Source organism: Camelina sativa, chromosome 3 (assembly GCF_030686135.1).
Source record: "Camelina sativa cultivar CO46 ecotype springtype chromosome 3, ASM3068613v1".
NCBI lineage: Eukaryota > Viridiplantae > Streptophyta > Magnoliopsida > Brassicales > Brassicaceae > Camelina > Camelina sativa.
In genome coordinates, this window is record NC_141882.1 from 7907304 (window position 1) to 7919960 (window position 12657).

Sequence of the window (12657 nt, forward strand, 5' to 3'; positions counted from 1 at the left end):
AGGTACGGTTTGATCTGGGGACGCGAGGAGAAAAGTATCGAAAGAGTTTGTACCCGCCTTCGACGCAACCGTAGTTCCCTGTCGCCGGTAAATTCAGCCTCGTCTTCCCAATTTATTTTTGCCCCTCGGTTTTCCTTATCTAGATCTCTTCTTTTTCTTTCTGTTTGACTTTTTTTTTTCTTCTCAAGATCTCAGAATTCCTGTTTTGTTTTGTTTTGTATACAACGTTACTGTTGCTTAGCTCGTAAACCCTAGCTCCGGCGAACAGTATGCTACTTGTGTCTGTAATTTTTAAACGAGTGTGGATGCATCTTGAATTTTGTATGAAACAATTGAATTCTCGCTTTGGAGATAGTAGAGATTCATCAAACACTGATGATTGGTTGTTGCTTCAGTACTAATTGGGTAAAAATTCCCAGGTGAGGAAAAAATATACAACAACAGATCAATGGGTGAAGAAGAGCCTCCAGGAAGTGGTGAAGAAGAATTTAGTGTATCGCTGTTTGATTATTCTGTTGAGAATCACTTGAAGGCAGTGGACTCCATCACTGATCTCTGTGGTGAAGATAGTGCTGATATTGATGACATTGATATCAACACTCTCTCATCATCAGTTACATTCTTGAGGTGCGTTAACTTACTTTTTTTTTAATGTAGCTTAGTGTACTGTATATACCCTATGCTTGAGAAGTAGTTAAGTTCTGCCAAAGGAGTTTGTTTCATGATCATTGTGAATTACATGGTTTATATAAACTGTTTCTTAATGTGGTAGTATGAGTTTTTCTACTAGTCGATTTAAAACACCAACGGATCTTGCTAAACTTGTTTTGTAGGGAATGGAGGCATTTTAATTACGAACCAAAAAGGTTTGCATTCTACAACGAGGCTGGAAAAAGCCATGAATCAAAGGATACAAGCACTCAAACTTTGCCTCAATTTTCTTCGGCACGAGCTCCGAAGGTGTGTGTTAATATCTTTACGCTAGAAGATTATTTTAAACCTTTGTTCTTACCTTCCATTTACTTCTTACATTGACATTGCATTTTTAAATCAGTATTCTTATTGGTGCAGGTCAAGATACATGACGATGAATCATCATCTGGTGAAATCAGGTAACACTTTGAAATTTATGTGAGCTGTGATCATTAAAATTGTTCAACGGGTTCTGCTAGCTAGCAAAAGTGACACCTCACTTGGAGATAGGAAACTCATACAATTAATATTGACTATGGGAGAGAGATGAACATAGGTTTCCCAGTTAGATGAATGAAATTCACTGCTAATTTTTATGTTCAAATTCACATAGAAATAAAGTTTTGTAATTGAATTAAGCTGGTACGAACCAGGACGAGGTTGGTAAATGGCTAGGCAGCATATTGACAGTGCATGTTTGTGTTTACATCTGCTCTTGTCCTTTTTTTAATTATCAACAAGAGTTGTGCTAGTCACGACCGTTTGTGTGCTGGATTATTCACCTTTGCAGCAACGATTTTGTGATGCACGTTGGAGGCTCTGTTTGGGCACTGGAGTGGTGTCCCAGAATTCATGGAAATCCAGATGCTCAGGCAAAATGTGAGGTGATTAGGTCATATTTTCTGTTTCAATACCCCGTAGAAATGGGAATTTCATGTTTTCATTGTTATAACCCATACTGTTGCAGTTTCTGGCGGTGGCTACTCATCCGCCTGACTCATACAGTCACAAGATTGGGATTCCTCTTACAGGTCGAGGAATCATTCAGATATGGTGCATTATAAATGCAACTTGCAAGAAAGATAGCGCCCGGTTTTCAGAGAAGAGTAAAAAATCGACAGGAATGTCTCGGAAAAAACCATCTAGTGAAACTACTGAAACAACAGAACCTAAGAAGCCAAGAGGCAGACCCAGAAAGCATCCAATAGAGACAACAGAAACAACAGAGCCTAAGCCTAAGAAACCAAGAGGTAGACCTAGAAAGAAGACTACTCTTGAGTTACCTGCAGAGCTTGATGATGACGTTCTCTACGTTGAGGCTCTGTCTGTTCGGTATCCAGAAGATTCAGTTGTTCCCGCAACTCCTCTTCGGATCCTAAGAGAAACTCCAGTAACAGAAACTAAGGTCAACAATGAAGGTTCAGCACAAATGCTGTCTTCGGAAAATGCAAATATCAAGCTTCCCGTACGGAGAAAGAGACAAAAAACCAAAGTTACTGAAGAAAGTTGCAAACCCTTGCTATTTGAAAATAATGAAGCTGTTGGAAATGTACCAGACGAACCGTCCTCAGTTATTTCTGAAGACGTTGCTCTTCCAAGGGTTGTCTTATGCCTGGCCCACAATGGAAAAGTTGCTTGGGATATGAAATGGCGTCCCACATATGCCGATGATTCTCTTCATAAGCATAGGATGGGATACTTAGCTGTCTTGCTGGGAAATGGATCTCTCGAAGTGTAAGCTAACTACTTCTTCTCTTCTTTTTATCATGATGCATTATGGGCCCCGTACATTTTTTCCCTGATGCTTTGATTTCTATCACTGTATGCCATCTCGCCTTTGTTTTTCCAACAGCATTGATAAATTTTATGCAAATTTATGAAAAGTAATCATATTTGCAATCTGCAAGGATATAGAACCTTTCTATGATACTATGCAAAATAATGAACGACCTTATTTAGGTGGGATGTCCCAATGCCTCGGGCAACATCAGCTGTATATTTGTCTTCAAAGAAAGCTGCAACTGATCCTCGTTTTGTGAAACTGGCTCCCGTTTTCAAATGTTCAAACTTGAAATGTGGTGACATGCAGAGGTCAGTAAATTTATTCCATGTAGCCAGTTATTGCTCGTTTCATGGAATTGAAAACAAAGCAGTCCTTTTAACACTTTCTCCTGATATGGCGCTCATCTATTTTTGCACAGTATTCCTCTTACACTTGAATGGTCGACTTTAGGGAACCCTGATTTCTTACTGGCTGGTTGCCACGATGGCACGGTTAGTAGTATTATTTCACTATCTTCACTGTCTCCATCATATTCTTCTCCTCTGTTTTGCACATGTGTAAATGTATTTAGAAAGAAGAACGGCAGTGCTAAATTGCGTTGACCCGTTTTTTTCTTTTTTCTTTTTGTTATCATGCATCAGATTGTTCTCTGGAAATTTTCTACAACATCATCCTCAGAAGGTATTAACCTTTACCTCATAGTTTCTTTTCACATTGAGGCTAAAGAGGGTGATTTCTACTGTTGATCTCGCGTTTACTTTTCAAATTTTCTCTTTGCAGATACAAGACCTTTACTTTTCTTCAGCGCAGATACAGCTCCTATTAGGGCAGTTGCATGGGCTCCTGGTGAAAGGTCAGTGAAGAGAAATCACACCCATAAAAAAGACTACTGCTACAAAATATACCGTGAGAGGATTTACTTATTTAATCAAAGTAATTTCTGCAAATTTTCCAGTGGTCAGGAAAGTGCAAACATAGTAGCTACTGCCGGACATGGAGGTCTGAAGTTCTGGGACTTACGGTACACTTTCCCTAAAACATCAGCTTTTACATCATTTTTCTTTAAAACTTTTGAGTCTGATGCAATTAATACACAAGACTGTCCTGTTGAATGTTTATTTGGCATTTTGTGTCATTGCTTATTGCTTGCTTCCTGTGTTTTTTTTTCTGCAGTGATCCGTTCCGTCCTTTATGGGATTTGCACCCAGTACCAAGGTTTATATACAGCCTCGATTGGTTACAAGATCCAAGGTATCAATCATAGCTCTATCCCCAATGATTATACAGTCTTTAAATCGATGGTTTGAAGTCCTGATTAAACGTAAGGTTTCAAATATATGTAGATGCGTACTATTGTCCTTTGACGACGGAATGTTAAGAATCCTAAGCTTGGTGAAGATTGCGTATGATGTTCCCGCTACCGGAAAGCCTTATCCTAACACCAAACAGCAAGGGTTAAGCGTTTATAACTGTTCAACTTTTCCCATCTGGAGTATTCAAGTTTCAAGGCTAACAGGTAATTGTTCTTTATGGGCTTGTCTTCGGATGTCGTCACAATAAATTAAGTCAGAATTTACATCAGCTTGAGAATTAACAGTATAGCTTCTCAGGCATAGCAGCCTATTGCACTGCAGATGGGTCCGTTTTCCATTTCCAGGTCGGTTATAAACTGCACTATTACTTTCACCTCTTCAAGATGGCAAGGTGTCAATTTCTTAAAGATTTCCTTTTGCCTTGTTGGGATTTACGTGCAGCTTACGACCAAAGCAGTGGAAAAAGACACAAGAAATCGGACGCCACATTTTATCTGTGGGAAATTAACTATGAAAGATTCCACGTTTATAGTGCATAGTCCAGTTCCAAACATCCCGATCATATTGAAGAAACCGGTTGGTGAAACTGGTGAAAAACAGAGATGCCTTCGGAGTCTCTTGAACGAATCTCCTAATCGATACGCATCTAATATTTCAGATGCTCAGCCTCTAGGTCAGCTGAAACTCTACGATAGACTGTCACACCAGTCTCCCGTGTGCGTTAGTCCTTATCTTGGTTTACTTAATTTTTGCAGCATTTGCACACGAAGAGGATCCAGATTTAGATCCCGAATTGGAAGGAACAAACAACAAAGCACCAAAATCAAAGGCTAAAAAAGGAAAGAACAGCATAGGTGAAGATGACGAGAACAGTAGAGCATTGGTATGTGTTAATGAAGATGGCAATGAAGGAGGAGGAAGAAGAAAGGAAGCAAGCAACGGTAGCAGTGGAACAGAAGCTGAAGGGTTCCCACCTAAAATGGTGGCGATGCATCGCGTGCGGTGGAACATGAATAAAGGAAGTGAGAGATGGTTGTGTTATGGTGGAGCAGCCGGGATTGTTCGGTGTCAAGAGATTGCTCCAACCTTAAATTGGGGACCCCAGAGATAACACTATTGTCTCATGTAACAGTAGGGTTCTGTAGTGTTTAATCCAAAAAGATAAATGTAGAACTTTTTGAAATTGTGGTCAAAAAAGGGAACAAACCCTGTAAACATGTTCTACAACTGATCAAAACCGGAACCAGAACTTCAAGTGAAGAGCAAACAGATTCCGAATGATCTTACAAAAAGGCACTTTTAACTTTGTGCCAAATAACCTAAATCTTACAATGGTACAACATTTCCTATTACCTTGTAAAAGCAAAACAAAAACTTCCAAACACTAATCTTGGATGAGTATAACAATATTCCAACTTTTTTTTGTTGGATGAGTATGACACTTGACTTGGTGTTTCATTAAGAAAGCCGAAACAATGTGAAATGCCCCGGACAAAAAGAAAGGGATCATGAAGTACCTTTAGTTTTTCAACTGGTAAGATGATGATTGTATAAGCTATCCAACTTGCATCCGACATTGACGGCCATGAAGGTTCTTGAGCCTTGTGAGTTCTTTTCGTCTCTTTCTTGCTTCCGCTGCAGCCAAAGATCCTTGGTTTTTCCCCGGGAGAGAAATCAAAACATGATGACCAGGTGGCACCGGCGTAACTCCATTTGTTGTCTCAGAAATATCTTCATGCTTGAAACTAAAAGCTTGTTGCGTTACAGGAAAACCCTCTCCTCCTTCTGAGAGGACTTCAGTTGCAGATTCGTTGAGATCATATAAAGGTCTGGTTTCGGGTGAACCAGAGTCTTCTTCTTTGATTCTAGTTGGAAGATGGGACCACGGAGTTTTTGTGACCTCTAACGGTCTTGCAGAAGAATCATCGAGGTGGTGCCCGTTCGATAAGGTACCTTTTTGTGTATCTTGAACCCCGAAGGAAACACCGTTGCTGTCTGGAGGAGGGAGAAACCAAGGACAGGGTACGACATAAAAATGAGTCTTTTGCCCATTACCATCTGCAGGATTTTCATGCTCCTGCGGGGTCATAGCTTTAGCAGAAGCTCCTCCTGAGGTTGCAAATTCGAGTGGTGATATCGTTGGATTCGCTGACTGAGTAACATGAGGCCAGCAGAAAAGCTGATACGGATTCTGGTTGTAAAAGTAAATCGGAGTCGATGATGTAGACATCTCAACTTTTGATGGCTTGGGTGGTTCTTCAGGTTCTTTCGTATCAGGTTTTACTGACTTTGCTACCTATAAAAACAGATGGCAAAATCAGATATGGAAGTGTGAGCAATAGTGCTCCTGATACTGTCATGGGGTGTTTGACTAATTGTGTAACCTGTTCCTTTAAATGCTTGTTCATCGTCTCCAAAGACTGAAACTCCTTTAAGGCCCAATCCTTTTCCTGCGAGCAGAAATATCATTAGCTATAACAACCGTCTCTTAGGTTCACTATCGGTCAGTGGAAATGTACATCAAATGGTTTACTCACCCTCCTCAGATTCTCATTCTCGTATGTCAGATCAGCTGCTTTTTTACTCAACTCCTCGCACATTGCCTACATATATAAGGTAACAAATACTTGAAACAACATTATGCAACTAACTTTCCCGATATGGAACTTGACGATTACAAAGTTCAGAGAAACTTGTGATAGAACTAACCATAGGTAACACCACTAAATTAAGCTCAGCCTAAAGTGGACGTTAAGAATACCTGTCTTCGACGAATTGTCTGCCTCGCAGATTCTCTGTTAGCTAAAATTCTTCGGATTCTACGTTCTTCTCTTTCAGCCTAGAGAGTATAGTAGCAGCACGTAAGTTCTCAACATGAGAGTCACAAAAAACAAACACAAAAAAAGAAGAGAAAAGTTTTTATAACTGCTTATAACCATATATGGCATACCTCACTCAAATTCTGCCTTGATCGGCCACAGCCATTTGATCTAGTACACCTTATGGTCGAAGCAAGATTTGGTTTAGGTGTTTCACCATTCATTTCAGTTTTAACCGGAGCTTTGGTTAGTTCTTTAGTAATTGGTTGAACTTCATCTTCTTCTTCTTCTTCATCTTCTTCCTCTTTCACTAATCGTTCCTGTTATAGAAAATATATCTTTTTAACAACTACTTCCATTTAAAAACCAATCATCATGAGATTGTCTTATCAATAGCCTAACTTAGTAAAAGAGCTATTCAAAATCTGCTAAATCATGACATAAGTAAATTGCATCATGACGTTAATCCACCTAAATCAGTGTAGTAATCTAACAATTGCGAAATCGATTTAACTGGATCTAAAACACACTTCTCTATATACAGAACCAGTAGTACGAATGAGAGATTCCAAATTGAATAAAAAAAACAAAACAGACGAAGAAAGAGGGGAAAGTGAAGAGACGGGTACCTCAGCGAGATCCGGAGTGGGTAACGTTTCGGAGTCGGGCGGTTTCAACAGCGAGTCAGAAGGAGGAGACTCAGTCTTAGCACGCTTCCTAACCCGTTTCCCTTTACTCCCCCAGCTCGAAGCAGGTTCGAAAACCTGCTCTCGCATTATCGCAAGCTGCGCCAAATCCGCCAATGCTTCCGCCGCTTCCATCTCCGTCATATCCGCCGCCGCAGCCTCTTCCCCAGACGACGAGCAACAGCTCGATATAGGCTCCAACTCCATTTCCACAAACAAAAAATTCAAAACCAAAAGATTTTTTTTGCAGACTTTAAAAAAAAACGTACCAGAAGAAAAAAAAAAAAAAAAAGAAGAGAGAGAAGAACTGTAACTTCCCACAGGACTAGTTGTGTAGAGTGAGAGAGAGAAAAAGGGAAAAAAGAGAGAGGGAGCCCACAGAGGGGTGAGAGAGTGACACGTGTAGTGCCAGCTCATCGTCTACAATTGGTTGCTTAAGTAAAGCCCATGTATCTACGAACGCCACGTCTCGCTTTATTTTACCAAGTCAGCAAATTCGGCACGTGCGGTGTATAAGGTGTGCGTGCGAAGCCGAGATTTGGGACCGCCAAAGCTGAGAACTGGGAAGCGGAAGGGGCGCAGAGTTTAAGATTGCTAGGTCGGTTCGACCACCTTCAGATTTCGACAACTGTGATGTTTTTATTGGAGATTTACGTGGCTGCATCTGAGCCATGAGATTCAGTGGTGCATATAATTACCGGCTGAGCTTTCTGGTGCATCCACCAACACACAATCATTTTTTTTTTTTTTTTTTTTCGTTATAGGCCTCTAACTTTTGTCCATAACATATAATATATGGGCTGGGTTTTTTGGTCGGTCGTCACTAATAGGCAGATTGTTTTTAATAATTGGCCCATCGTAATCATGGATTAGTTTGTTAGTCCATTACTTGCTTAGTTGCTTATGGCGGATGGCGGATGGCGGATGGCGGATGGCGAATGGTAGATGGCCAATGGCGACTGTGGAGGTAGTTGACCTTTGTTAAAATCAAAAAAATGATTGTGTTACGAAGAGTAGTTAGGCAGCATTAAACGCACAAATAATCTAATTCAAATCCCTGTTTTATAAATCGCTAAAATGCTAGTCGCGCTGTTGAAGTATACCTAGTGCCTAACGAAAAAATCAGAGACTAAATGAGAATTAATAGGAGACTAGTTTTTTTATTTATTTTATTAAATTAATAATAAAATAAAAATATGTAGTACTAAATATATGTATAATTCTATTTACGTTAAAAAAAACATCAAATAAAATATAAAAACCTATAAAATTGTCTTTAAAATTATGGTAAACACATAAAAACATAATTTTAAAATAAAATTTTATGATTTCACACAAAGTTTGTACATTAGTTATTGACTTATTATAAAGCATCACAAACTCTTAATTTAAATGTTTTGAATAACAAAAAAATTGATTTATATTTGGTTCTAAAAATAATCAGTGTACAAAAAATTACGTTGGAAGTAATCGGATTAGATAGGTTATAATCAAATTAGACAGAAAAATTAGATATATCAATTTAGTCATTAATCGAGAAGACCAGATATTCGGAAGCAGACAAGATGAAGATCCATTATGCATGTGAAGACAATTCAAAAAATATTCTTCGGTACCATGGATTAGATGTGGCCGATGGTGTCATTAATATTTGTCTTCAGCCTTGGAATGCACCTTGGTTGATTTGATCTGTTTCTGCTCAGGTGAAGGAAGTAGTGAAGGATCTCTCTACGAGAATCAAAGAGAATTTCTGAAGGAGTTTAGTATACACAATAAGTTGTGGGATAAAAGAGGTTGTCCTTCAAATCTGCTTAGTCGTCTAATAAGAGAAGTAATTGCTGGTGTTGTCAACTTATATTATTATAGGATTAGTCATTAATTGAGGCGAAAAAAATAATTTTACCAATTTTACGGGATGTAATCGATGTTAGATGGAGATTTTTAAAACAATGATTCAAATTTCTAGAAAATATTGGATATGGTCAATCACCGTTTTGTGTAGGCCGATTTTTAAAACAATGATATACATAGAGAGTCTAATAGACCTTTATCTAATATAGATATAGGCCAAGCAACATAAACGTATGTTAATATATCCATCTTTATGAAATTACATTGATGCATGCATGATCATATCTATTGCTTGAGAAAATGATTTATACGTTCGGTTTGATTAGAGGGATATATAATAATCGAGCTCATGCATTTTGTTTGAAGACATAGGGTTACATATATGCATATCGAAGATGAAATAAATAAAACTAGTTACACAAGTCGATTCTTTTTTCTTTCTTTTTTTTCAATGGTCCGATCTTCAACTCTTTTTGGTATATAAAGCGCACCGCAAATTAAGATAAAACTTTGCTTATTCCTCCTTTTAGGAGTGGATTCCCCATTCCCTAGAGGAAAAAAATATATATATCTCAAGAAGTGATTATGGAAACTAGTATTAGACATCATTAATGGAACAAACTCAAATAGAATCGTAGACATACTTGGCTTTATCACTGAACCATCCGTAAACAGATTTGATGGTCGAGGATACGGAGTCAACGGCCTGTGGACCGCCGTGTTCATTGAATGCATTGTTGACACCCGTCACGGCAGAGTCTACTCTCTGTCCAACCGTCGGTTGTTCCTCGGCCAAGGTTTTCACAGAGTTTATCGAGACGAGTAGCATCACCGACAACACCACAGCCACAGCCATCGATATTCTCGCCATCTTGTCTCCGACAAACTATTTTTCTTCTTCTTTTTGTTTGTTTTATTAAAACTAGTGGGTAATAAAATGGTTTAAGCTGTAAAGAAAATTTACTTTTACGTGTTTATCGTGTTTTCTTTGGTCTAATTTGAAAGTTCTATATTTATATGCGAAGGATATTGAAAATTTAATTTAATATGGTTCTATTTACCAGTGTAACGATCCGCCGTTAGTGGCGGTTACGCTGAAAATAGTTTGACGTGAGATTGCTTTAGTTTTCATGCGAGTTCCAAATTAGGCATCATCAGTTTTGTGGTTATTTCCGTATTCATTTTATTGGGTCCATGTATCATGTATGGTAATTAATATCGTTTCTTTTAAATTTTATAAATGTACTTTATTTATTTATTTAGTATATATATATATATTTAAGTTTATATTAAGATATATCATCATACGTTACATGTTGGGGATGTATTGAAACAATGATTTTGAAAGATTATATGAAATATAGTAAATTTGGAATTTTGATAGATTTTAGGGAAGTTGATATGATTTTTGGTAAAATTCTCTCAAATCCCACATAAAACCATGAGATTTGGATTTTTGTCTTTTTAACTAAACAAATATTCTCAAATCCTTCAGAATCTCTGAAACTTATGAAAATCCAAATCCACAAACTGTTTTGAATAACAGTGGATTTTAAAGAAGATTTTTAAATCATCAGTTTAATAACAATGAATTTCATGATACTTTTTAAAATCCATGATTGAATAACATAATATTTATAATTTTTATGAAAATCACCTAAAATGTCAAGTTGAATACACCCCCGTTAACTAACTGATCATATCGGTTCAATAATTATTACAGGATTATTAGAGTTCATAACTCTTATATAGGACAGGAAAATAAGAGTTCGAAGTTTTCCACTACGAATTCAACCATGGTTGGTCACTTTAGATGCTTCAAATAGCAATAACACATATATAGTTCATCACAGGTTTCAGAAACTAAGATTACGTAAATGGGAACATCTAGATTACTAGGTGGCAGTGGAACTATACATATTGCCTCTTCAATTCATGTAAGCTACTTTTATATTAATAACAAAACCCATCAATAGAACAAAAGCAAATTTCGCAACAAGGATTTAATAATCGAATTATATATAAATAGAGAAAACCACAATAGCTACATGATAGATGTGAAATTAAATAAATAAGAATAAGCACAATGGAAAGGGAGCGATACACTCATCAGTAAGCAAATAAGAAACACATTCCTTTGAATCTTTACATAGCAATCTTCACATCAACGTAACAGACTTTTTTTCACTGGATTCTCATATTCTTCATTAACCTGTCCCAAAAAAAACCGATGAAGTTATTAACAAAAGTTAGTACAACTTGAGTATTTGATTAACTAAAGCCTTTCCGACTTCCAGTTTTGCTGTTGCTGATCTAAGATAACACTTTTGTTCATCATCGACCAGTGAAAAGTTAGAATCACTTTTGCATACACCTATATACGGTTATATCTATAGTCATATACGAATAAAATTAAATTAGTTATATACACTATATTTAACATCTTATTCATACATATATAAGATTCAAAGTTGAGGACAATGAGCATGTGATAATGCACAAACAGGATTAGATTTCATGTGACTCCTTTCCTTTTAATGAGAATGCCGGAAATAGAAGGGATGGTGCGTGTGGTTGCATGTTTCTTATTATTATTATACATATATACATTATTTTTTATTATATAGTATAGTCTAACATGCATCACTAATATTAACATATATACTACTACCAAAAGAACTAATTCATATTAGTCCGACTCTTCTCAGATATTGAAACGATTTTCACTACGGATGTTTTCTATTAAATCACAAAAAAAAAAAAAAAAAAAAACTAATGAAAAATCTAAAAATTTGGTCCTAGCCATTGCTAGTACGACCACAGATTCTAGAAGATTTGGTAGGACAAAAGTTTTTTTACCTCAAATCAAAATCATTGATGCCTCTTGATTTACTTCCAACATCCACGGTTTTGTATTTAGGCAAAGGTACTAAGTCTTGTTCGATGTTCATGAGATCTTCAACGAGGATGTCGTAGTGACGTTTGACTTCCTCCGCAGATTTACTTCCAACAGCTTTAGCGACGTTTTGCCAACGGTCGGGAGTGTCTTTATCGTAAACGGCTAAAGCCCTCTCGAACATCTTGTTTTGCTTTGACGTCCAAGATGAACTCGAGCTCATAGAACTTGAGGCCATTTTCTTTTGGAAAACAAAAAAAATATGAGAATATAAACGGTAGAAGAGAAAGAAAAGGGATCGATGCTAAGTTACGAATGCCAAAATAGGCTCCTTATATGGAGGGAAAGAGAGTTGAGAGATTCCGCAAGTTGTAGTATTTATCCATTTTTTTAGGTTATATATACCAAAATAAAGAATTATAATGTTTTTATGGGTCTACATTTTTTTGGGTCCATATGGTTTTTGAGAGAATAGTGTCGAGAAGTCAACCATTAATTAACGTGCATATGTGTTCTATGAACTTTAATACTATTAGCAACCCTTTTACAATGATTTGTTCTGTAATTAGTTTAAATGGTATATAAATGGTATATACATTGTATAGTAGAAACTGAA

The 12657-nt window shown here is 37.1% G+C and overlaps 4 protein-coding genes across 7 annotated transcripts; 1 reads left to right on the plus strand and 3 right to left on the minus strand.

The window, feature by feature from the left end:
* Positions 1-2: 2 nt before the first annotated feature.
* Positions 3-5049, plus strand: LOC104776062 (uncharacterized). Of its 4 annotated transcripts, none has more exons than XM_010500066.3 (16): positions 3-87; positions 420-627; positions 834-960; positions 1072-1112; positions 1484-1577; positions 1661-2427; positions 2653-2784; positions 2895-2967; positions 3118-3157; positions 3257-3329; positions 3432-3497; positions 3650-3727; positions 3820-3992; positions 4087-4133; positions 4231-4462; positions 4545-5049. In XM_010500066.3, the coding sequence occupies exons 2-16, from the start codon at positions 449-451 to the stop codon at positions 4898-4900; spliced, it is 2478 nt and encodes an 825-aa protein (XP_010498368.1). In that variant the 5' UTR covers positions 3-87; positions 420-448; the 3' UTR covers positions 4901-5049. The 4 variants fall into 4 exon arrangements, with proteins under 4 accessions (XP_010498368.1, XP_087364791.1, XP_010498369.1 ...); XM_087508665.1 differs by having other exon boundaries at positions 5-321; XM_010500067.2 differs by having other exon boundaries at positions 81-321; positions 1484-1572.
* Positions 4937-7624, minus strand: LOC104776061 (uncharacterized). Its single transcript, XM_010500065.2, has 6 exons — positions 7238-7624; positions 6740-6928; positions 6551-6628; positions 6327-6392; positions 6174-6239; positions 4937-6085 (listed from the first exon to the last, which is right to left on the minus strand). Exons 1-6 carry the CDS (start codon positions 7499-7501, stop codon positions 5345-5347), a joined length of 1404 nt encoding a protein of 467 aa, XP_010498367.1. The 5' UTR covers positions 7502-7624; the 3' UTR covers positions 4937-5344.
* Positions 7625-9366: 1742 nt separating this feature from the next.
* On the minus strand, positions 9367-10135 carry LOC109131352 (uncharacterized). Its single transcript, XM_019242233.2, has 2 exons — positions 9790-10135; positions 9367-9693 (listed from the first exon to the last, which is right to left on the minus strand). The coding sequence occupies exons 1-2, from the start codon at positions 10014-10016 to the stop codon at positions 9672-9674; spliced, it is 249 nt and encodes an 82-aa protein (XP_019097778.1). The 5' UTR covers positions 10017-10135; the 3' UTR covers positions 9367-9671.
* Positions 10136-11147: 1012 nt separating this feature from the next.
* Positions 11148-12353, minus strand: LOC104776064 (protein RADIALIS-like 5). The gene is made up of 2 exons (XM_010500072.2): positions 12005-12353; positions 11148-11357 (listed from the first exon to the last, which is right to left on the minus strand). The coding sequence occupies exons 1-2, from the start codon at positions 12277-12279 to the stop codon at positions 11330-11332; spliced, it is 303 nt and encodes a 100-aa protein (XP_010498374.1). The 5' UTR covers positions 12280-12353; the 3' UTR covers positions 11148-11329.
* Positions 12354-12657: the final 304 nt, after the last annotated feature.